The sequence below is a fragment of the Hesperophylax consimilis genome, chromosome 7 (genome assembly GCF_061612785.1).
Source record: "Hesperophylax consimilis isolate HC1 chromosome 7, BYU_Hcon_1.0, whole genome shotgun sequence".
Taxonomy (NCBI): domain Eukaryota; kingdom Metazoa; phylum Arthropoda; class Insecta; order Trichoptera; family Limnephilidae; genus Hesperophylax; species Hesperophylax consimilis.
In genome coordinates this window covers 34,568,263-34,594,309 of record NC_142842.1, presented here as the reverse complement: position 1 = coordinate 34,594,309, position 26,047 = coordinate 34,568,263, and the positions used below count along the sequence as shown (strand labels likewise).

General features: G+C 37.4%; 4 protein-coding genes across 4 annotated transcripts; 1 reads left to right on the top strand and 3 right to left on the bottom strand.

Annotated features, from left to right (window-relative positions):
• Positions 1 to 10,098: 10,098 nt before the first annotated feature.
• LOC149422670 (uncharacterized) lies at positions 10,099 to 11,995 on the bottom strand. Its single transcript, XM_089633899.1, has 2 exons — positions 11,846 to 11,995; positions 10,099 to 11,728 (listed from the first exon to the last, which is right to left on the bottom strand). The coding sequence occupies exon 2, from the start codon at positions 11,702 to 11,704 to the stop codon at positions 11,006 to 11,008; it is 699 nt and encodes a 232-aa protein (XP_089490025.1). The 5' UTR covers positions 11,705 to 11,728; positions 11,846 to 11,995; the 3' UTR covers positions 10,099 to 11,005.
• A 173-nt stretch (positions 11,996 to 12,168) lies between these two features.
• On the top strand, positions 12,169 to 12,964 carry hoip (NHP2-like protein 1 hoip). The gene is made up of 2 exons (XM_089633898.1): positions 12,169 to 12,362; positions 12,443 to 12,964. The coding sequence occupies exons 1-2, from the start codon at positions 12,360 to 12,362 to the stop codon at positions 12,821 to 12,823; spliced, it is 384 nt and encodes a 127-aa protein (XP_089490024.1). The 5' UTR covers positions 12,169 to 12,359; the 3' UTR covers positions 12,824 to 12,964.
• A 310-nt stretch (positions 12,965 to 13,274) lies between these two features.
• Positions 13,275 to 18,661, bottom strand: Alg1 (ALG1, chitobiosyldiphosphodolichol beta-mannosyltransferase). Its single transcript, XM_089633897.1, has 4 exons — positions 18,041 to 18,661; positions 17,675 to 17,958; positions 15,545 to 15,830; positions 13,275 to 13,511 (listed from the first exon to the last, which is right to left on the bottom strand). The coding sequence occupies exons 1-4, from the start codon at positions 18,580 to 18,582 to the stop codon at positions 13,301 to 13,303; spliced, it is 1,323 nt and encodes a 440-aa protein (XP_089490023.1). The 5' UTR covers positions 18,583 to 18,661; the 3' UTR covers positions 13,275 to 13,300.
• Positions 18,662 to 19,729: 1,068 nt separating this feature from the next.
• On the bottom strand, positions 19,730 to 25,992 carry hdm (meiosis specific with OB domains hold'em). Its single transcript, XM_089633896.1, has 9 exons — positions 25,433 to 25,992; positions 25,291 to 25,358; positions 25,051 to 25,201; positions 24,364 to 24,447; positions 24,187 to 24,280; positions 22,031 to 22,248; positions 20,902 to 21,046; positions 20,281 to 20,473; positions 19,730 to 19,905 (listed from the first exon to the last, which is right to left on the bottom strand). Exons 1-9 carry the CDS (start codon positions 25,677 to 25,679, stop codon positions 19,738 to 19,740), a joined length of 1,368 nt encoding a protein of 455 aa, XP_089490022.1. The 5' UTR covers positions 25,680 to 25,992; the 3' UTR covers positions 19,730 to 19,737.
• Between the last annotated feature and the right edge of the window lie 55 nt (positions 25,993 to 26,047).

Below are 26,047 nucleotides of genomic sequence, written 5' to 3'. Positions count from 1 at the left end.
CAATTGACATAAATTAGAACATGACAATGTGTATCTTACATGTTGTTGTGACATATTTTATCTATCTGTAATACTTAGGCTTATCAGTAAGAGGCAAAAAGAAATTACAGAATTTCGAGCCAAATCAAACTACTGAAAAATAGGGCGCATCGTGTCGACGCTCTGCCCCTGGCGTAGTTAGCCATTATTAAGTTATATATTTTTAATTCTATAACTTTACTGTAAATAATCATGAACTTTCCTAACCTGGCCAGATTTTATCACAAATTTCACCGCAAACCTAACCTAATCACGCGTCGTGCTCCACGGGACTACATTCTTCATAAATGGCACCCTATAATCCTTGGCGCCATCATGCGTCGTGCTCCCCCTCTTATAAATGCTGCCCTGTGATCCTTGGCGCTATCAAACACGGTGCTCTACGGGACTACCCCCTTATAAATAATACTTTGGGATCCTTGGCGCCATCACGCGTCGTGCTCCCACTCTTATAAATGGCATCTTGTGATCTTTGGCGCTATCACGCATCGTGCTCCACGGGACTACCCCCTTATAAATGGTACCTTAGGATTCTTGTCGCCATCACGCGTCGTGCTCCCACTCTTATAAATGGCATCTTGTGATCCTTGGCGCTATCACGCATCGTGCTCCACGGGACTACCCCCTTATAAATGGTACCTTAGGATCCTTGGCGCTATCACGCATCGTGCTCCACGGGACTACGCCCCTTGTAAATGGCACCCTAGGATCCTTGGCGCTGTTACGCGTCGTGCTCTACTGGACTATATTACTCCTTGTGACCATTCAGGACCGTGGAGTCGCATCGTCACGCGTCATGCCCCATGCGTCTATTAATATCCCGCATTGTGTAAAATAATTAGATTGGGCTTATTGGCCTCGGATAAGATAAACTGTCAGATGCTTTGTTACGAAATAATTTAAATCTACACAAATGATTACCAACAATCTTTTAAGATATTTTTAATACATATGTAATATTGATAACATCAACGTATAAATATATTTTCTTCAATTACGACGGAATACGTCAGAGACGCCCGACACTAATGCTCTAAAAACGGGATTGCAGGCCCTTAATGTCGAATATCGGAACACGTATTTAGGGAATAGTTTCATCAAAAAATATTCCCTGGACCCCTTTATGTTGATATTTTCCATAATATGTTTTTCCCTAGGTCTCAAAGAATTTTATCACAGCACCAGAGATTAGCGACCTAACTACGAGATACAATACAGCGATTCATTGACACATTAGCTGCCAGGAGCTTTTGTTACCACTAAAATGACATATTATATGATTGGTCCGGCCACGGGAGTGATTGGCAATGAAAACTTAACCCATTCTTTGCTTTTGTTCTTCCTCAGGAACGTGAAAAAAAAAATATCATGAACAAGTTAACTACGCGCTATTCAATCATCAAACTATAATAATTATGTGAATTTTGAATTTGTTCCAATGAAAAAAAAATTAAATGGAACGGCTGCGTGGCCCTTTAAACACAAAACTTAATTTTAGATTTGAGGCCAAAATTCATAACAAAACCTTGGAACAGAACAGATTTTTTAAAATTAAAAGATATAGGAATTATGTAGTGCTTACTGTGGACGCATTTTGCTGTAATAATGAATATTGGTAACCACGAAATTAACAGCTCAATGGAATATTATGGACTAAAGTCATTCAAAACTAGAAGACACTCCACAGATATCTCCATAAAATTATCAACAGCCTTATTTTCATCTTCGAAAATGTTCTAATCTCAGACAAAACGCTTTTATATTCAGAGCGGTTTTACCTTATATAATAAGAATTTTAATGATATCAACATATTTTCGCGTAGTTTAGGAATATTTGAAAATATACCTTAGCTATTATTATATAATTATTAATAACATACTACAGTCAGATTCGAGCCGCGGTCAACAGTGGTTGTGTGTACCTATTGCTTAGTGCCGTTCGCCCGTTCCTGTGCCGCATACAGATAAGAGATTATTGTTACATTTTATTTAATTTTGTTTATCGTATACCTATTTGTTTGCATTCCTGCTTACGGCTAATCCGTTTTTGTTTGTACAGTCAATGAAATAGACTGCGTATTATTTTTTCAGTTTAATTTTTAAAAGTTAAGTTTTTTATGTAATGGAGGAAGACGAAGATAGGCCTCCCGACCCAGTGTCGATATTGGATTTTTCTGATTCGGAATCTAATACGAGCCAGGTTTCTATTGCGCTCCCATCTCGTAAACGACGACCATCGCGTAGCCTTCACATTCCATCGAAAGTTAAATCTATACCGCCGATTCAACAAACCTCGACCTCTAACGACCTTAACACCAATAGTAACATCCAGCCAAGTACTTTAACTAGCGATAATGCAAAAAATACTGACTTACTTTATCCTGCTTCAGCTTCCGGTCCATTTATCGTTAGTGTTCAGAGAACTGAACAGGGAAAACTTATTCATCCTTTGGATTTTGGAAAATTCGTATTTGACTAAAAAAATAATAACCTTGGTATTGCTAACGGTTCAATTAAACCGGAGGGGCGATATAAATTATCTATCGAGTTTAACACTGCCGCTTCCGCAAGTGGATTTGTAAAAAAAATTGACTCGCTCTCAAATCATAAATATAAATCGTTCATCCCTACATTTAACCTTTCGAGAATGGGTCTTGTGCGAGGAATTCCCGCGGATATCACAGAGGCTGAACTTGTTGATGCTTTAAATAATTCCCACGGAACCCCGAAAGTACTAAAAGCACGTCGACTGAACTACAGGGATTCTACTGATGGAAACACGATCTGGAAACCTTCCCAGTCTGTTGTTGTTACATTTGAGGGACAATCCCTACCTTCTCGTGTGTTAATTTATTATACCTCGCTTCCCGTCGAAGTTTATAAATTTCCAACAATTCAATGTTTCAATTGCTGCCGGTTCGCACATTCGAAATCCGTATGCCGCTCCCCCCCACGTTGTTACTATTGCGGAGAAGGTCACCCATTTGATCAATGTCCGAAATCTTCCAATGATCCCATTTGCATTAACTGTTCGGGTGCACATACCGCGGTCAGTCTAGCCTGTCCAGAATTAACAAGACAGAAGAACATAAAACATAAAATGGCTACCGACAACATTTCGTACTTCCAGGCCTCAATGTTAATCTCTCCTGCTAAAAAATCATTCGCAGAGATGACATCGTCCTCAGCTCCATTCCAAACAACCACCTTTTTAAATTCAACGTCATCTTCTCACAGAGAAACCATTCTCAAGCCAGTCAAACCCAACCCAAAATATACACCTTACCTTGATAAAAAACAATTGAATAATATTTTGGCCAGCCCGAATGGGAATGCCAAATCCCAGACGCCCAATGGGTGTGCCATTAATGGTAATACTTCCCCTCCTGCTCTCCCCGAAATAATGAATAATAATTCTTTTATACAAACTTTAATTACCCTTTTAATTTCTATCCTTACAAACAACAATACTGTACCGTTCAACGCTGCCGATTTCATTAAATCTCTATTATCTTGCCTCCCCAATGGCTTCGAAACTGAACAAAATTCTTCAGATGGACAGTAGAAGCCTCTTCGCTAACAAATCTGACCTAATTCAATTACTCGACGAACACGACGTTTCAGTAGCCGCCATTTCTGAAACGTAGTTAAAACCCTCCTTTCACTTAAGAATTCCAGGTAATTATTGTCTCAGACACGACAGACCGGATGGTAAAGGCGGCACGGCTCTGATAATCCATAATTCTATCCCGTTTAAACAAATTAATATTCATACTCCCTCCGACGATATCCAGATAATAGTAGATGTCTTATCTGATATCACAATATTGTCAATATATATTCCTCCCTGTACGACTTTTATTGAAAATGAATGGGCACCAATCTTAACCCAGATTTGTTCCCCTTATATGATCCTTGGAGATTTTAATGCACATTCCCCTTCTTGGGGTAGCGAAATAACAAATCGTTCTGGCCGCAATCTTTTAGATTTTACTGACACCCATAACCTATGTTTTTTAAATGACGGATCTCCAACCAGATTCACCCCCCCTCATCAACGGAAAAGTGCTGTTGATATATCTCTTTGTTCGTATTCGTTAGCATCTAAATGCTCTTGGGACATCCTAAACGATCCCCTTTCTAGTGATCATTTCCCAATTATAATCCGCTTCCACCATCAATTCAACACTTATTCCCCCCCAGTTAAAAATAATCTCAAATTTAGAACGAAAGATGCGAATTTCGAGCACTTTCTCTTCTGAACTAGATAACCTTATTAATTTAACAAAATCGTCCCCGGGAGACATCAGAATGCAGTGTGAGACGTTTCCTTCTATGGTTATAAATGCAGCAGAAAAATCCATCCCGAAACGCAATGCGAACATTAAAATAAAACACTCTACTCCGTGGTGGGACGAGGAATGCACTCGCTCCGTCAACTCTCGAAAAAAAGCAATTTCCTCTTTTCGTAAGTGTATGGCACTAGAAAAATTTTTATCAGTTAAAAAAGCCCAGGCAGAAACCAAACGAATTTTGAAAAATAAGAAGCGCGCTGGATGGCGGAAGTTCTGTGAGAACCTGTCTCCGGAAACTCCCCAGTCTTCAGTTTGGTCTAGCTTTAAAAAATTCGGATCATCGTATTCTCCGCCGAGAATCAAACATATATCAGAAGAAATTCTTATAGGATTTGCGGATAAAATAGCCCCCCCATCAGTTGCCGGATGTGAAGAAATGCCTTCTATTAAGCCGTATCCATCTCACTTTAACTGGCTAGATGCTCCTTTCTCCTTTGATGAGATGAAACGAGTGATAAGAGCCCTTTCTGACTCTGCTCCGGGTCCCGATGGAATATTTTATAGTTTCATTAAATCATTTTCTGATATGGCGGTTGAATAATTCTTATCTCTTATTAATAATATGATTGAAACAGGACTAATTCCGGATGATTGGAAAACTCAAAAAGCATTCCCATTTTAAAACCTGGAAAAATCCATCTGAAATTTCGTCTTATCGGCCTATTGCTCTTTCATCATGTTTGATGAAAGTAGTGGAGCGTTTGATAAAAAAACAGACAAGAGTGGTTTGTTGAAAGTCAAGATATTATCTCACCAAATCAGTATAGTTTTCGGAAAAAGAAATCTACAATGGATAATTTAAGTTTGTTCACAACTGATATCCGAGTTTCTCAATCCCTAAATTCTTATACATTGGCCACATTCCTTGACCTTTCATCAGCTTACGATGATGTTTTAATGAATGTTTTGAAAGAAAAGCTAATTAAAAAACAAATCCCCCCGAAATTAGTCCAATTTATTATTAATTTGCTCACAGATAGGTCCATTATTATTGAGTCTTCCTCTAAATGCTTAAGGCGCAAACTATGGAGAGGTTTACCCCCAGGGTTCTGTTATCAGTCCTCTGTTGTTTAATATTTATATAAGCGACCTAGACTTAGTAATTCCTTTTTCTATCAAGCGACTTTACTTTGCGGATGATATCCTTATATATTTGTTACATACAAATATTATTCTTGCAGCTAAGGAAATGAATTTGGCTTTACAGTATATTAAAAGCTGGTTGTCAATAAATGGGATGAATCTGGCGGCATCTAAAACAAGGGTCGTGGCTTTCACGCGCAAAAGAAAAATTCCCCACTTCTCAATCTCTTTTGATAATGTGCCTCTACAAACCGCTACTCAAATCAAATTCCTTGGTCTTCTTTTGAACCATAAATTATCCTGGCTTCCACACATTCAGATAATTTTTACAAAGTGTGAAAAGGGACTTAATATGATGCGAGCAGTTTCCAGAGTATGGTGGGGATCTCATCCTACCACTCTTAAATTAATGTATAATTCCCTAGTTCGGAGCCACTTGGATTATGGCACATTCCTTTTTGACCCCCTCCCTAAATATTTAGATAAGAAAATGGAAAGAATTCAATCAAAAGCCCTCAGAATGATTATTGGAGCTATGAAGTCTTCTCCAATTAATGCGCTTCAGGTGGAATGTGGGGAGCCTCCATTATATTTCAGAAGGCAATTCCTTGCCAATAAATATATTTTCAAGGCTTTATCGTTATCACATCATCCTATTAAACAAAGTCTTAATTTGTTAAGTGTTCATTTGAATTCTAACAAAAGATTGAGAGAAAAAAAATGTTTTCCTCTCCTAATTAAAAGTTTTCATCTCTAGGTATAATTCTCTGTCATCTTCCCTCCAATATCTTCAAGAAGTTCCCAATCTCCCTATATACAATATTCCATTTAAGGCAATCATTTTTATGCCGAACACAATAACATCAGACTTTCGGAAGAATATTTTATCTTCCCCAAATAAATTTCAAAATGTGGATGACTGTTTTAAAAGCATTGTGGCTTCAAAATTCCCTGGATTTTCCATCCTTTACACAGATGGTTCCAGATTTGAAAATAAGAGTTGTGGAGCATCGATATATAGTCCAGAATTCAACATCAATCTCACTTATAAATTACCGAAAGAAGTTTCCATATTTACAGCATTTACATATTTACATTTTTTGGATGATCCGGTCTGCCAGTGTGGTGTGGAAGAGGAAACCCTCGACCACGTTTTCTTTAACTGTAAAAACCATTCATCTTTCAAGAACATATACCGCCGGCTTATTAAAATCACACACCAGTCCCCCCTTAACATTTCATACCTTTTATCTCTTAACAATTCTCGTGTTCATACAGCTTTATGTAAGTTTATTAACCTGAATGAATTCAACATTTAATTTGTTTTAGTGATCTAAATGAGTCCAATATTTAATTAGTTTTATTATTCTCCCAATAGATTAACCGAATTTTTTTATCCACTTTAACTGTTACCGGCACAAAGCACTCTTTTCAGGGTGAAATGCCTAAAAACCAAAAAAAAATAACATACTACAATTTATCATGTTGTTGATATGAACACTGTCCAGTTGATTGTGATTCATTTTATAAACATTTGTTCAGTTTAGTTGTAGGTGTATACATATATTAGTGATTATTGGTGTTGTCAGTGAGGATAAAATTGATATATTGTCATTTATTTGTGTTCTTTTATCCTATGTTATTTTTATTTTATTTAATATTTACAATTTTCTATTTTTTGTAAATATTTTTTGCCCACGGGTACGGGACCCTTAGTTTGTTGTTATAATTTTATGTTTAAGTGGAAACCTGTCATTAGATATTATTTGTATTGTTTATAAGTTTATTATTTAAAGATGTAAAAAATCTCACGGTTTTCCTAAATAAATAAAATTTAAAAAAATTATGTAATGCATCGATATCGGGTTGTTAAAAATATATTATCCATTTGCAGTGCGTGTGTTGATTTTTCTATTTTTTGTGCGTGGTGCGTGATGCACAGGGAGTGGAAAAGTTATAACTCATATTTGTTTAAAACATATCAACTTAACCGGCTGGTAGCCGAGTGAGTGTGCCAAGTCTTGTGTCCTCAATGTATCATTTTAGCACCTAACCCTCTAGGTTAGGGCCCTGTCATCCTGTGTCCTCAGTGTAAACCATTTTTACAGCAAAACCAAAGATGACATATGCCCTAAGGAACTTATTTCCTATCGGCGCCTCCTGTGTGAAGTAAATGTTAAAAATACTATGTCCGTACAAGTATATATAAAGTGCAGGACAGCAAAATTATTGACGTGATATCTTTCTTAACTAACTAACTAACTAACCATCACGCCGTTTCTCCGCAGGGTTAGGCAGAGAGGACGGACCGCCAAACAACTCGGTCTTGGCACACACTCCTTGTCTCATTCACATTCATACATCGTCTCATACATACTCTTCTATTGTTCTGACTCTTGACATGGCCCGACTCAAGTATCTGATTCACTTGGTCGTGCCATGTCTTCCTCGCGCGTCCCCGACTTCTGCTACCATTCACATTTGCATCGTATATTCTCCTTACACTCCTTTCTTCGCTCATTCGCTCTACATGCCCAAACCATCTAAGCGTCCCTTTCTTGATCTTACTCACTACGCTTACATCAGCCTTGCACTCTTTGCGGATATCCACATTCCTCACACGATCATACATGGTTTTACCACACATACGCCTCAGGGATTTCATTTCAACAGCATTCAATCTACTTTCATCCTTTCTTTGCCAGTTCCATGCCTCACTTCCATACATCAGGGTAGGTATCAGCACTCCATTGTGGACTGCTAACTTCGCTTCTTTGGACAATTTTTTGTTATCACCAACTGCGTTCAGTCCTCCATTAATGGAGTTACCTGCATTTACTCTTCTTTCAATATCTCTGTCAGCCTTCCCATCTCTTGTAAACATGCTTCCTAAATAGACAAATTCATCCACCTGCTCCAAGTATTCCTCATTCACAGCTATATTGCACACTGTTTTCGTACTCTCTCTTTCAAATACCATTACTTTAGACTTACTTACATTCATCACTAACTCATTCTTCATGCATACTTCGTTCATCCTAACATTGGTTAAAAAGATTGCACAACCATGTGAGAATTATACGGCTACCTCCTTTAAAATATTCAGCAGCAATATTGTCGAAACCGACAGCCTTACCATTCTTCATATACTTAATTGATCTTTCTATCTCATCCATGCTAATTTCGGTAACATTCAGTCCATCATCATTCATATCTGATTCGCTGCTAGAATCACTGTCACTCACTTCGCTTTCAAAGACTTCCTCTAAATACTTCATCCATCTCTCTTTTATTTTTTCCTCATTCGTCAACATTTTTCCATCTTTCGATTTTATCACTTTCATGCTTCTGGTTTATGGGCCACACCGGGACCTTTTGACTGCCTTCCAAAACAACTTAATGTTTTCTTGGAAATGGTTTGTCATTTTCATTCCTTCTTCCTCTTCCAGGCGTTTCTTTCGTTCTTTCACTCCAACTCTTACTTTTTTCTTACATTCCTTATATACCTCTTTCGCTCGATCCTTCTCCTCGCTGGAAGCACTGCCAACCGCAATCAGACATAACCATGCTATCTTCTTCTCTGAGACCAGTGCTTTAATCTCATCATCCCACCATGCATCACCTTTCTTCCTACCTTGCGTACTTATTCCACAAACCTCTCTAGCAGATTCACAAAGACTCACTTTTATGTGGTTCCATGTTTCGTCTATGCTTAGACTGTCCATTTTCTTCTTATTCAATCTCATCTCTGCACAATTCACATACTTACTTCTCTCATTATCGTTTTGTAGTTTTTCTATTTTGGTTCTTGTTGGAGTTAGTGCCGTTTTCACTTTAGAGCGCCAACCGCGAAAGAGGTTTACTCTCGACACCACCAAAAAGTGGTCAGTTTCAACTTATGCCCCTCTGAAAACTCTCGTGTCCTCGGTAACGGCTCTCAACCTAGAGTCAATTACTACAAAATCGATAATTGACCTCGAAAAAAACAAATTCGAAAACATTATTCATCTTTTTTGCTTCTACCATTACGTAGAATCATCTCCCGAAGTTTGTGCTCTTTACCCCAGGACACCCTGTATATAAGTGGACTAAGTACAGTTCCAGAGATTAGTTTGACAAATGTTTGCCTACAAATATGTATGAGATGATGCGTGAATGTGAATGAAGCAAGGATCATGCACCAAGACAGAGTTATGTAGCGGTCTGTCGTCTCTGCGTATCCCTATAGATAAATGGCATAACGGTTAATTAAATTTTAAATACCATCATTTTAGATTTTCATAATTTTGCTTAACTTTTTACACATTTAAATATTTATTCTAATCAAGACGCATGTTTTTCTTTTCGATAGTAATAATTTAACCACTCCAGCGTTTAACCGCTTAATGCTTTTAAACGAGTCAACAGAATTTATTTTTATGGAAAATTAAAAAAAAAGATATATAGGCATTTGAAATACACAGAAAACATTGCAAACTAAACAAAAGTAATGAAAGTGTTATAAAATTTATAATTATTCTGTTATATATTTCCTACCGAGGTTGTTATAATATATTTTTAGGAATAGGATATTTTTAATTTAAGGCTGGATGTGGATAGTGTACAATGAATAGATCATTAATATTATATCATAATGAAGTTTTATTCCACATGAATTCTAAAATATGAGAATTAAAAAGTTTTACAAATAAACAAAAAAAACTAAAAAAGAAACATTATAAAATAAAAAATGTAAAAATTAATATTAATATTAATCACAAAAAAATGACATGACAATAATCCAATTAGTTAAATCTATGAATGTGACATTCTCTTTGTTCAGATGATCACACGAAAGCACATCCATTAGATCAGAAAACTTCATAAATCATTATTCATTCATTCAGATATACACGCACACTTTATGTAAAATCTCATATCTTACAAGAGCCAAATTAAAAGTTCTGCAAATATTTTTAAAAAAAGAACAGTTCATCAATCAATAATTATAAATACAGATTCAAATTAGCAATTTAAGAATACCAAATACATACTATCTATTTTTTTGACAGAATTAGGAAAAATAATAGAAGTTCGATGAGGGTGGCTCCTGAAAATTAAGAGATTGCACAGATAGAATAGGTATTTTATTTGGGGCCCATCCATTGAGGCAGTTCGAAAATCCATATGGTAATCTTAGTAATTCAGAAATGCTCAATGTATCTATTAAAATGAAATCTAGAGAAGAAAAATACAAATTTATAATAATTGTCTACAGCAAAATAGTATAACATATTTTCACAAGTAGAGTGTAGAAAATAGGGTTTATTTCAACAATCTTCTAGATCTAATAATTTTCTTTGAAGTAACATTCATTTTACATTGGCCAATACTTTTGAGCAAAAAAATATTGGCTATTTTCTAAAAAGGAGCATATTTACAAAGATATGTTTTACAAGGGCATTGAACAATAATCATAAATTTCACATTAGAATCGCACTGTGATGTTGCTGAGAATCAGCAAAATGTCAGACAGAAAATACACAATATTATATATACATCATCTCTGCCATTGTGGACATCTTCTTAGGAATATGAACTAATGTTTCAAAATAGCTGGCCAATTCGTCAATGGTGACATCACACGGGGGGTTCAGGGCTTGCTGGGAGCATGCAATCAGGCCCCCGGGTCGGCCCTCCGCCCCCGAGACCCCGGCTGCCTGCACCATGCTGCTTCTATCACTATCACGGCACTGCAGGTTCTGGAAGCTCTCAGACGTGAAGGTACCAGTGCTATTTGAGATTCGCAGTTGACTACAACTAGACACAAGCGAGCGGAAGTCATTTTGAACAGGGGCGGACTCTGCGTGCAGCAATGGAGCCCCGTCTATGTGCACTTCTTCTGTCCGGGAACCGCATTTGGACAACGGAGAGAGAGACACTGAAGACAGGGAGGTCGCCAGTTCTTCAGATCGCGACCCTCCCTGGCAGCATGTGTTAACATACTTCAGCACGGGGTCTTTCAGAAGCTTGCCACTGTTGCGCTTGAAGACCCCCTTGTGGCGCATGGCTTTCTTGCTCAGAGAGCAGTTGCAGCTCCGGCCCCAGAGAGCGACGCTGGCGCGGGACCCGAAGCTCCTTCTCTGGAAAGGGTTCTCATCACCACACGTCGTACTTGCACTCCCCTTGCCTGAGACTATTTCTAGTCTTCCCAGTTCCACGGGTAGCGTGTGATCTTCGCCAGACATCTTCAAAATTAGATTTATTTGCACCTACAATAAAAAAAAAACAATAATATTAGGGAAGTACTGCGGAAATAAACAGTTGCGATGTCATATGCACGTCATAACATTGGAATTTGAGACGACAATTTCAATGAGGATACGTACCGGATGCCAACTTTGAAAGTGAAAATCTTTGCATCATAAGATAGAGATATCGTAAAACTTATTTTTTGATACTTGACCGATGTATTTTAGATTAATTAAATTTTATTTGTCATTCTACGCAACACAATACACAGATATTCTTCGGAAGCACAGAAATGACGACAATAGACAATAAAACAAAGTCAATATTCTTGTTCTATGGTTTTGTCGTTCTCGAATCGCCGAAAACTTACTTTTCTCCACGTACGCAATACACATAGTTAGGTGTGTGGCTCACTTTAGGTACTAAATTTTAGGGAATATGTATTTTGTCGCAGGAAACACTTTTTTGACGTTATTTTATACCGCGCTGCATTTTTGAGGTTATAAACAAAATACATTCATAAATTTCAACGATTTCGCAGTGTTCACAGCACGTTGTATTGTGAATTCTACTAACTGGTCAAATTTTGAGGTTTAACTCCTCAGTGAAGCGAAAAACGTCGCCGAGAGGTTGATACTAACAACAGCAATCATGGTAACTATTGTTTAATGAACCATTAATTTTATTTTTAGTGATTTTTGATGTAATTCTAAAACACGTGCTTTTATTTACAGACTGAAGAAGTAAACGCCAAGGCCTACCCGCTAGCCGATGCGACATTGACGTCTAAAATCCTCAACCTGGTCCAACAGGCGATGAATTATAAGCAGCTGAGGAAGGGCGCCAACGAAGCTACCAAGACTCTGAACAGGGGACTGTCTGAGTTCATCGTGATGGCGGCCGACTCTGAGCCATTGGAGATTCTGCTGCATCTGCCCTTGCTGTGCGAGGACAAGAACGTGCCGTACGTGTTCGTTCGCTCCAAGCAGGCCCTAGGCCGCGCGTGCGGCGTGTCCCGCCCCATCATCGCGTGCTCCGTCACCGTCAACGAAGGATCTCAGCTCAAGCCTCAAATCCAGAACATTCAGCAAGAAATTGAAAAGTTGCTGGTCTAGATGTAAATATTATATATAGTACAAAGATCCCGTGATTCAATCTATATTTTACTTATTTTGTGTAGGATCGGCAAATTTATGGCATTCCTCGCTATGTATTTGTTACATATTATTTTTATGAATAAAATTTAAGTTTTAAATAATCTCTTTTGCTTTTATAATCAAATAATTTTACACTGTGCCTACTCAACATTGAAAATTATCATGACGTATTAACTTACTTAATATGTAAGGCTAGCATTACACTTTTAAGTTTTTTCGTAAATTTACGACTTCTAGCCAATGGGCGCATTGGATTTTCAAAATGCAAGATGCCCATTGGCTAGAAGTCGTAAATTTACGAAAAAATTTACAAGTGTAATGCTAGCCTAATAGAAGAAAATAGACACATTGGTATTTTTATCAATTTTATTACATTTTCTAACTTATCTGAAAAATATTAAAAAAATAACTGTTTTATGACTAAAAAGGAATAAACTAGGTAAATATGGCCTTTGCACGTAAGTCCCAATTGCCTTCCCACTTCTGGTGGAAGAACGTTTGAATGTTTTCTTTATATTTTTGGGCTTTTTTGTTTTGTTCCAAGTTATTGGGAAATCCTTCAAACCACAACTTGATCTGCTGTCCTAGCTGCTTGGCATCCTCAAATGTGTGACCGTTTTCTCCGTCTCTGACAAGTTCATCCAAGCTGAAAACAAAACAGCTATATTATAAGTGTGCAATTGAATATACCGCATCCAATAATTTATTGCAATTGTCGTAGATGGTAAAAGACAAGAGCCACTTTCTTATAGCAAACAAATTATCACCAGCTGTCAGAAAGGGATATTAGATAGATGAAGGTCATTCGTACACAGAGATAATTAAAAGTGACTCGATTTTTCAGTAAGCTGAACTTATGTGTCGCTCGTAAGTATCTACCGTACTGTTTTGCTAGTGATCGCTAGCAATGCGATATGTTAATAACGGGTCTGAAATCAATAACACTTACAGCACGCTACGGTAGTTGCGTACGCATCTACTACTCGTTCGACAGTGTCCGAGCATGATTTGAATGTTAAATTTGTTCTGGAGGTGGAAAAATATCCATGTTTGCATAACTATAATTTACCAGAACACCTTAAGAAAGGATTTAGCGGAGAAGGTGTGGATTGAGTTTGGAAAAAAGGCAATTTGACATCATTCTCGTGTAGTTCCTCACAAGCGACGAATGCCCTACAATTAATGTTTATTTCGCTGTATTGGTGAACCCAATATCTTCTTTTAGATATTTTTTTGTACTTATAAAAATAAAGAAGAACAATATTGTTTTCATCACTAGTCACATCATATTTATTCCACAGCTGTATGTGCAAAAATAACCAAGTTCAGTATAATTTGGATATGTCAGTAGGCGATTTGTGGTTGCATCTCAGTCAAGTAGCTTCATGGCTGGTCCTCTCAGGCGCAATTGGAGCAGTCCGCTGCGGGCACTGACTTGTCAAGGAGCCAAAAAAATAACCTGAAGCTACTTACAGACATATATTCATGGTCGACGGTTTGATTCGATCCAACGTGTTGACTTGGAACTATGCTCGTCATTGCGTCTACACACTCGAGCAGATCGACACAAGACGCCATAGATATACCTCCGAGAAACTCAGTAATATAGTAAATTTCCGTCAAACATCGAGCAAGAGTTACGGACCTTGATTCTTTTTTGCATCGAGCGAGACAGTACACACGTTGAGACATGTTCGATTGAGTGTATAACTATCAAGCTGGTCCTTACCGCAATACCTAACACAGCGCCTTTGAGGTTTTCGCAAGCGCCAGGCGCCGTTTCTCTGTGTACGAAGGGCCTTTCAAAATTCTAATTCCAGAAAGTATTACGTATAACTCTGCAGTAATTTTGTAGCATTCTGATTGTTAGGAACAGTTGTTGTCGTTTTATGTCATGAGGCAAATAAAAAAAAAATTTGTAGAAGTAAAAGGCCAAAGTTGAAATCTCGAGAAATACTACAGATTGCAGGGACAATGCGTTAATTTAAAAATACCCATATAGATGGAATTTTTTGATATGCGATTTAAACCTGTATGCCATGAGAAAATGAATAAATTTTTTTAACAGAATGGCTTGCATTTGAAACACTTTACAGTTTATTTTTGATTTCCTTCAAAAAGGGTCCGGTGTTCCAAAGGTGTATCGTATCGCTGTTTAATTTAAAAAAAATAGTTTACAATAGAACCCACTGAAGAGATAAACTGATATATTGTGGGAATGTCTGTGCGCCCAAAAAAAAAACTATTTTAACTTTGGATAATTTGATAAAAAATTTCAAAAGTCTAAAATCTTTTTGAACAGATAACCAATTTCATTTGCCTTTCTGGGGCCTTATAGTCAAAAGGCTTTATAGAATTGGCAACATCAATTTTCTTTCAAATTGCTGTACATACGTTTTGTATGGTGAAACCAAATGTTAATTATTCAACGCTAATCAAAACCATCTCCAGATAATCTCTAAATAGTATAAAATAAAGTCGCTATCCACGTCTGTCTGTGCGCTTAGTTCTTATAAACTACACAGTGGATTTTGATAAGGTTTTCACCATCATTTAGAGAATTTCTTCCGGAAGGTTTATATACATATTAAAAAATGCTTATTATATTTACAGAAAGTAGAGAAAAGTCGAACAATGCCGGGTACACATCAGCTAGTATTGAATAAAAGCATTATTTACCATTGATATTTATACGCACACACCGGCAAACCCGATCCGAACATATCGACCACTTTCATGGGGAGATCCAGTCCCGAGGAGCTGGTGTGGAGGCAGACTCCCAGGTCAGCGCTGGCCACCATCCGCGGATAGTCGGCTGCCTCCAGCCACGGCGTCACCACCCGCACCTTCCTTAGCTTCTTCGCCGCCACCAACTCAGTGTAATGCTGCTTCATTGGGCCCTTGCCCGTTATAACGCAAATCAAATTTGGAAGTGTATTGCTATTTGTGGAGGCGTTATCGTAATCTGCAAAATAATAATATTTTTTTGACAATCATGATGTATGGCAGTGAGGCCTGGAGCTGGCAGAGGAAGAAAGAATGATGTAGAAATGAAATCCCTGGGACATATGGGCGATTGTGTCAGAGTGATAAAAAATGAGTAAGAAAAAAAAGGGATGCTTAGATGGTTTGGTCAAGTAGAGCGAATGAACGAAGAAAGAAGTGTAGGAGAATATATTTATTTATTTAACGCCCAGAGGGCTTTTACATGGTTGGTAGTATAATTTTAATTTGACAGATACTTTGAGACATAAAAAATAAGAATAAAATTACATTTGATAAAAGCTATGCAACAAGTCATACAAACACAAAAAACAAAAACAGAAAATTACAGCTATTTGTACGTTTACATGATGTGTTTAGGAGTATTGTTGAAATAAATGTTTTAAATGATCCACAAAACTTGCCAAGTTGGTATTGAATATGTCAACATCACCCAAGTAATGATTTCCCATGGTGTGAAGTCGTTGTATCGGAGAGTGGGCAATGTGTGCTGCTGTAGAATATTGTATTTTGTCGTGTTGTTACTGTAATATATAACGCAATTGTGACATAGCACGAACGAGTGAACTAAATACTTAAGTCGGACCATGTCGAGAGTCAGAATAAGAGAAGGGTACGTATGAGACGATGTATGAATGTGAATTTTTACCAAGTACGTAGGCAGTGTGAAAGAAAACGGGGACTTATTTTTTTTCATTGTCTGACTGCTGAGTATCACAACACTCATTCTAAGACCGGTCGGTGGCTGAGTTGACATCGCGTTTGGGTCCCACCCCGGCGAAGTGTGTTAAATTCCTCGACTGGCTAAGTCCTCCACCACAACACAAGTAATATTTTCTGCTTACTATGGTAGGAGTAGGAGATTTTTAAATATTGTTAGATTATTCGTAACCCGGGAATGTTTGTCTTTCTTTAAAAATAATAAATAAATAAAAATAGGTAACTGATTAACTAGGCTCCTACTCTCCACGTACGATCCAGTGTTGCAATGCCTGAGAGCCATACATGAGGACACCGACATTTCAGACGCCTGTGATACTTGACCAGCCCAACGTATCGGTGATCATCTTCTGAACACTTTGCCACTGACCATGAGCTTCGCAAGCGTCCACTTCACAGTTTGGCGAGCGATGTGTCCAAAGCATTTTTTATCCAAAGAGTTTTTTCAACATTCTCTTTACAGTTTTTTTCGCTTATAACTGTCGAAATATTGTATTCCTCCTGTACAAATCCTATAAAAATAAATATTATGATCTGGTACTAGCCAAACTGACTGACACTGTTTCTTGGTCAGTAATGTTCAACGAATATTCAATGTTTAATATGCAATGGTATGTTAATAGTACACGACTGCTGACCCTGTATCCCACTGTTAAATTTGGCAGCCACCTCTGGTCTGGAGCCCCAAAATACATGAAAAAAACCATTGACTCAGAAATGGGCGGTCTGTCTAATAGATTGCCCTAATTAACAAACAGATTGCAACCTTTAGAGCACATGCGTCAGGTAGGTATGGTGTCCTTGTTCTACCTATGTTACAATGGAAGATACTCCGAGGAACTAGTGTCATTGATCCTTTCGGCACCGGCGCATAGTCGGGAAACATGCCAAATGCGCGCCCAACATATGTACTCGGTTGACATTTGTCACAGTTCTACGACTCTTTCTTAAGTTTAACAGCTCGGCTGTGGAGTGATTTTCCGGCCTCTGTGTTTCCTCCCTCTTACAGCGGTCTTGAAGAGACCCGTGTTCACTTCTTCCTCTCGTCACAAAGACTCATGTGTAAAAAAAAAGTAAAATGCCCACCTTCTAAAGCACTCAATAATATTTGGAAATCTTCATCTGGTGTCCAACTTGTACTGCTAAATAATACTCCGGGTCTTGGCACTCGATTGTGGACTTCATTTCCAACCAGCTCCGTTAGAATGGTCTTCCCGCTGTTCTCATTTTGTTCGGGGTGATTCAGTTGTGATTTAGTTGCAACGCCAAACTCGGAATATTGGACACTGATCTTACTGATGAAGTCATGCTTTTCTCTATCTGTTATTGTGTGAAATATGTCAGCCGGTCTGTCGTACAATACTTTAGCACTGAAAAAATATAAATTGATTATTTATAACAGTTAAAAAAATATTATATTTGTAGCTTTAACAGATTAAAGTATTTACCCACACAATATTTTTATGCAACAGGTGTTTCTTCATCGCGTTAGTTACACACAAATTTGCATGCGCTTTAGCACCGAAGAAGAATTCAAAGCGCTTGGCAACTTTTACTATAAGACTTTCTTTTCCATGTGACAACGCCATTATACTATAAGCATAATTATGCCAGTCAATGATGAATTTAGCCCTGATTACCAGGCAGTACAGCCAGCACACGAGGAGGGTAGGTATGGCTGGAGGATTCTGGCAAAGCACAAAATCACTTCTCCTTTTCATTGATAATACAAACAACAAGGTCAAAGTTTGCCAAAACGTTTTCAGAACATACTGAAGGATTTTAGGGCCGTTTAAGTCTGGCAAAGGAGTCATGTTGATGACGTTAATATTTTCACAGTTAATGATGCCGGGTAAGGGCTTAGATCCCGCATAACCTATAAGATCCACGTCATATTTGCAACGAGCGAGTGACATGGCGTGATATTGCATCCTTGGACTTCTTCCGATATCTCCTAGCACTACGACGGAAACACATTTTGGTTTGTTCGACATGGTGGGCTTATTCAAAACAAAACATGAAAATAAACAACAAAAAACAGATGTCAATATACATCGCCAAACGTCAAATAATCGGGGGTGCCAACTTGGAACCCTTGGAACTTGAAGTGCCCCGCAGTGTGGCAATCATACAATTGTGCAAAAATGATTGTTTATTAAAAATATATTTATAATTTACATAATATTATAGTAAAGGCATTGCGTGAAAAAATTTATAGAGACGGCTAAGACAACAGTCAACATAAACGTTGTATTTTTTTTAGAGTACAACATGCGGGCCTAAATGCGTTTCGAAAAAAGATTATTACCTGAGAATGGTACCTATTTATCCAAATACATTTTGTATGAATAAAAAAATTAAGCAAAATTTATCTCAAGCAAGGGATGGATCTATACGGTCAGCATTTCAGCAAATGCTTTTTCTGTGTATTCGGGAATGAAATAATTCATATTGCACAACACATCGGTACCTCAATTGTGTCATGTAATAAAAATTCTGAGTCTCTGTGAAAGTTATAATAATTTTTCCCCTCCTTTCGCTCTCGCCACCTACCTACTCTAGTTGGGAATGCCATTGTTGCATAGGCACCGAGATTATTGAGGAACTGAGTCTAATGTGCGGCGTTCGCAATTTTATATCTTTGTAAGAAATTAGCTACTTATAAAAACCCCTTCAATAAAATTAAAGAAACATTATTTTGAGGTTTACCAGTTTCTTGTAGGTTTATGGTTTTCAAAATGTTCCCCCAAACTCAGTGTGCCCATGGTATTTTGGCCTTAAGTCCAAAATTAAGTTTTGTATATAAAAGACCACATGACACTACTGTTCCTCTTTAGTAAAATTGTGTTGCATAAATTCACATTCAAAATAGACTTTCCTTCCCCGACTGCCTTTTGAGTATTAGATCCGCCCCTGCTTCAAGGGAAGTAAGTTTTGCATAAATGCCATTAAAACAAATAATAAAAAAAAACGATTAGCATAATTACAATACTTTATTGATTTACTATTATATAGTCAAATTATAAGTTTATTTTTAAGTTGAGACAATCGCCTCTTCCTTCCCAATAAAACATAATATCTAATAATGATAACAAAAATTAATTATTTATTAAGAAAACAAGATGATTTTGGTATATAACGTGTTTGATTTAATAGATGGGCAGTTTGCTGACGAGCTCGGCGGGGTCAGCGGGGACGGCGGCCAGCAGCAGCACACGGCCATGCGTTACAAGCAGCCGCGCGGCACAACGCTCCAATAGCAGGCGCCACTTCAGCTGCCCGCGGGCGTCCACGTTCATTGCTATGAAATCATATACCTGAAAAGTATTCATGGATATCAAAAATATCTCCCAACGGCAATATGTATGTATGTATATTGATTTTTTTTATTTACTATGGCCCAGAATTTCAGTTGATCTTATTAGAGATATTTACGTTTGTCAAGTTGCTCTCAGGTAGAAACCCTGTCTAGATTAACTGACTGATAATATGTATTACTAAAAATGACCCTAGCCTAGTGTAGAAATATAGCCCTAAGTTTATTGAAATATGTTTCTAGTCGAATCGATTTCAAAACAATGCTTTTGGTGTCCTGTAACTAACAAACAACCATCGCACTGTTGCATCTATTATGATGTTCCCCAACTTTGCCATTATTAGATAAATTATACATCATAAGTAAGGAAACATACATCACATTCCAGCACACTTTTAGCGTACTTCCCGCTCAAGTGGATGTTTGAAATAGTGCCAGTGTGGTCAGTTAGGCTCACTCGAATGTCAAAAGCCACATTGACTAAAGGGGCCTTGCTTCCCACGGCCATGGGGCAGTCCACATTGAGGCAGGCCGCACTGGGGCCCTTCAGCATCCCCAAACAGCCCTCGCTGGAATTGAGAATAATAAACAATTCAAAGGTCGGTGGTGGGGTTGACATCGCGTTTGGGTTTCACCCAGGTGTGTTAAATTCCTCGGCTGGCTAAGTCTTCCATCACAACACAAGCAACATTTTCCGCTAACTGTGGTGGTAATAGGAGATTTTCAAATATTGTCAGGTTATTCGTAACCTCGGAATGTTTGTCTTTCTTTTTAAAAAAATAAAAAAAGGTATCTGAATTAGTTACCACTCAGTTCAGTAATGTTAAGGGGCGTGTTGGGAAGGAAATCGGGAAAATTGATTAATGCAGGTCTTGAAGATATTCAGATTAAATGAGGAAGGGTACCAGCAGCTTGTTCCGCGTGCGTGACGTTTTACACAAGAAAGGGTCGCAGGAACAAACCGTTTTCGTTCTATTAACAAATATTAAGTTAGTACCATTGAAACAGAATTATTTTGGAGCTCCCATCTAGGTCGAGACTGGTGACCATGGCATACAGGAGCGCCGTGAACTGCGAGTGGTCATCTTCGCTGGCCCGGTCCAGGATTTGCTGTACTGACATCACCGTGCGAATTGTGCCAGCTGGAAACCCAATCAGTATAATATAATGATATGTTAGCTAGTTAGTCCTAGGTTTATAGGTTAACGCACATGAAAAACCTTGGCTTTTGTGTTTTCTCTCTTCTACAACATGGGCCGATTCAAGATTGGGGTTCACTCTTTCTTTTCATTAACCTTTGGAATGGCGAGCTCCCACGACCTAATACCTCCGTAGTGTGCCGAGGGAAAAAATCCCACGAACCAAATTTATTAATGTTAGATTACCATATGAATAATCTGTTGCTCAATAGATACAAATTTTTCGTATCTAATGGGCACTTTTATAATTCCTATGGCACAGCAACAGCACAAAAAAAAACAAAACGTACAACTTACATTCTTTTTCACAATAATGTTGCAGTTTTTTTTTTTACAAACTTAATAATAGTGTGTAAGAAAGAGCTGTGGAAAACGAAACAAACTATGTACGTATTTCTGCTTCCCCCGAGTGAAAAATATAATCATTATCATAAATCTCCCTCACATGTACTAAAGAAATGAAACGCCCTTGCCGTAGGATTATAAAAGCGCCCAATGGATACTTTTGGCGCTTGAGTAGTTAAAAGACCCTCCACACAGCATTTTCAAAGATAATTTCCATCGAGTAATCTACATTTTTCGTTAAAATCTCAGTAAAAATTTCTTCTTCAGTCTTTGCTGAGGATTGTTGCTCCAATTGTTCTGAACTAGGCTCCTTACAGAGACTTATGTACTAAATGCCTGTGATATTGATCAGTTCAGTGCATCTGCGATTTTCCTGCTTCTCCTGCCCTTCACTTGGCCAGTGATTATAATTTTCTTGGGGTCTGACTTCTAAGTTTGGAGAGTATCCAAATATCTTAGGACACACTATAGGCAGGCTATCTATCTCTTCCAGATTGGCTGGTTTGGTGTAACTGTTCATGGCACCGTACATTCGAAATATTCGAGTAGTAAGTCAAACTGCCGTAAATATAACTATCTTACGGTCAGGCATATTTTGCATGTGATTCATCACAGCCGTGGGTTGTATAGGAGCCGTCAGGGCGAAGACCCGGAGAGCCTCTGCGTCAGGGATTTGCGGGTCCTCAGTGACCACGCTGCGAGGTCCCAGTCGCCCCACCACGGAGCGGCTGTAGGCGTTCCACTCCAGCCGAACGTCTGCCAGAAACAACACCGTCTCCCGAGACTGCCATGATGCAGACCTAAGTACAGACAGATGTAGAATTTTCAAATGTAGATGTTAGAATTTTTTCATACCCACATTAGTTATTTAATCAATAAAATTTAAAAAACCAAATTATTTTTTTAAAACCATCAGGAATCTCTTAATTAAAAAAGATTTAATCAAGAATTTCATGGTTCTCTGCCAATCACTTAGAATACGGTATTATCGGATGAGAAAGTACAAATAACAATATTTTGAATCCATTACTTAAAACCCAAAAAGCCATAATCAAAATTATACTGAAAACCCCTAAGAACTAGCATTGACGAAATCTTCAACAATCTTAACATAATACCAAAACAACTATTCTAAAACAATTCTACTTTACAATAATAAATAAAAAAAAACACAAGAAATAACAACATGTATATTAGAAACACTAGATCTCAGGGTCAAAAACATGCAACAAGTAACTACGAATACAATATTTGTCAAAAAGCTTCTTGTTCTATGGTACTAAACTCTACAACAAAATCCCGCTTTTGACTATCAATTAGACAATTTCTTCCGGAAGGTTTATATATATAATACATGCATATTATATTTATAAAAAGTATAGAAAAGTCTAGTACATATAGGAAACTCCGTTAATGGAGGACTGAACGCAGTTGACGATAACAAAAAATTGTCCAAAGAAGCGAAGTTAGCAGTCCACAATGGAGTGCTGATACCTACCCTGATGTATGGAAGTGAGGCATGGAACTGGCAAAGAAAGGATGAAAGTAGATTGAATGCTGTTGAAATGAAATCCCTGAGGCGTATGTGTGGTAAAACCATGTATGATCGTGTGAGGAATGTGGATATCCGCAAAGAGTGCAAGGCTGATGTAAGCGTAGTGAGTAAGATCAAGAAAGGGACGCTTAGATGGTTTGGGCATGTAGAGCGAATGAGCGAAGAAAGGAGTGTAAGGAGGATATATGATGCAAATGCGAATGGTAGCAGATGTCGGGGACGCCCGAGGAAGACATGGCACGATCAAGTGAATCAGATACTCAAGTCGGGCCATGTCAAGAGTCAGAATAATAGAAGAGTATGTATGAGACGATGTATGAATGTGAATGAGGCAAGAAGTGTGTGCCAAGACCGTGTTGTTTGGCGGTCCGTCCTCTCTGCCTACGTGATGGTTAGTTAGTTAGTTAGAAAAGTCGATTTTTTGTAATCAAGTCATAAAAAAACATTTTTGGGCGCTTACATTGCTAATGCTGGTTAAACCTTGTGAGATACATCCAAATAATGTACAATCTATGTACGTATCTTAAAAAGGCCTACAGAAAAGTCCACGGTGCTACATGTCAATCTCCCAAGGATAAGCCCTAGCAACGCCGGGTACATGTTAGCTAGTATATTTATTAAACATTACATAATGTATTTATAATTCTTTCAGAAAAAAACACTAGATACTATATTTATAATTATTTCTTTAAAAACTACATAATGTATTTAAAATTCGTTAAAAAAAACACTACATAATATATTTATTATTCTAAAAATACTATGTATATAATATATTTATATCATTTGTACTATTAAATCACCATATTTAAATTAAATCCTCAGCATGGGAGATCCCAGTGAGGATATCACTATCTCTATTTCTTATAAAAAAAGGAAAATTATAAAACATTTATTATCAACTAACATCCAACCTCATTATATCCATGCTGAATTATAGGAATCACAGCATCATCAGATGGCATCTTTGGCAGGGAAAGAGAAGCAGAAGATACCCAAGAATCAAAGAGAACTGCACACAGGATAGGTTAGAGCCACCAAGAATTGGTCTCTACCGCTGCCACATCTCTCTGTGATCTACCCCCCCTTCCCTCTGGCTATTTTTAAAGTTTGGCTAGCTCAAAACCATATTGACCGTCCCTACTAACATTCTACAAATAATAGGGGATTTAAAAGAAACAACCTTTTAATCATATCTATGTCCCAGAGCAATATCTTAAGTGGATCTGTTGTAGTTTGATCCATCACTGTCACTTCCCGGTGTTGAACCTCGCCGCCTGAAATGGGAAAAATAATATTAACGACACGTATTCCATCTGGCCCGCTAACTTTGTTAACTTCTACTAGTTACCTAGTTTACCTGCTTTTGTTTTGATGGTTCTAGGTGGCATTATACATCTCACAACCACCAGCAGATCCACCGAGTCATCTCTTGTAGATTGTGCTAGAAAAATTAGGAAAATGAATGTATATATATGTACATTATATGTAATACAATACACTTTTACAACGCCAGCAGATTCAGCGAGTCATCTCTTGAAGATTGTGCTAGAAAAATGAATGTATATATATATATATATATATATATATATATATATATATATATACATATCTACATCATAATACATAACTCACTTCAAGTAGGCGAAAACAACGGTCCCGTTAGAGAAAATGTATTTTGTTTTCAAACAGTATTTCTAAAATAGGACAAATGTAAAAGGTAGAACAAAACCCTTCCCGCGTTAAGTAAACTGTGTTAAATTGCTTTGCAAACCACTTTTATATAAGTACACCAATTCACAAGCTATTAAATATTGATTCTTGTCTCAAAGTAGGAAATTTAAAAAGAGAAAGTCTCTTTACTAAACAAACATTTGAATTGATGGCCACTTAGATCAATATCCTTGTAAGTACATAATATTCGCCAAACCAAATCTCAAATTATATTAAAGCAGCCAGTAAAGTTTATAACAAACAAATTTAATCAGTCCCTTCTTGCATCATAATAATAAATAAGTTCATCTTTATTGATGAAAAAAGAGTTTACCACTGTTTTTAATTTCAGCAAGAGTTATATACCCGGCCGATGGTTTGGTGGGTATGTGCAAAAGAGGTAGAAATTGAAAAAAGTCATCCCCTTCATGTATGTTCATTTCTGAATGGCCTTCATTTAGCACAAGTTCAAATGGAGATGTTACCTATAGTATTGGGAAAGAAATGGAGATTAATTGGCTATGAACAAGTACATAAATATTATGCAGAAGAAAATACGTTTTCTGGTACTAACTTGTGGAGAAAATTGTTCAGTTCGTTCTCCAAGTGGACGAGTTTTTATTCTTGCATTTAATATATCAACTGAAAATGATAAAAATTGATTAAAACCTAATAAAATGATTATGATCTACAAATATGTAATAAAATTAACAAACCCACGTCTCCAACATGAAACATATCATCGAAAGAAGTCACATAATGGGCAGATCCCCAAACGCAAGCGTTAATATAATCGATTTCAGTATCTCTGATGGTGAAAGACCAAACGCCATTAGTTTCATTTTGTTTTTTCTTAGACTTAAACATTCGAGGACTGGACTTGGCGATTATGATTCCAATAATAATTGAATTGCTTATATCAATATTCAAGGAATTCAATCCCAAACGCTGAAGTCCCGCCATTTTGAAAGCAGTTTTCACAACTATTTGCAGTTTGCAATGTTCCCACCAATTCCCGGTTGAAGTAGTGTTACCATATCTAATTAGTAATTAGATAGGTACCTACCTACCTTATTTCAATTTAAATATATATCAAGTACTATTGTAAGTATTCATTGACAAATACCAAATACTTGCGATCCTCTCTTTGCAATGTTGTCCTTGCAATGTTTCATAAATAAAATTCATAAGTTCAGCTTGAAGAGGTTAATTTTTCAGTTGGTGACGTCACCAATGTAGATTTTATGAATGCTAAAAAACAGTTCTTATCTGCAAATTTATCCATTTCAAGCTGCAAATTATGTGTGTATTTTTGTAGGGAGTGAAGTCAA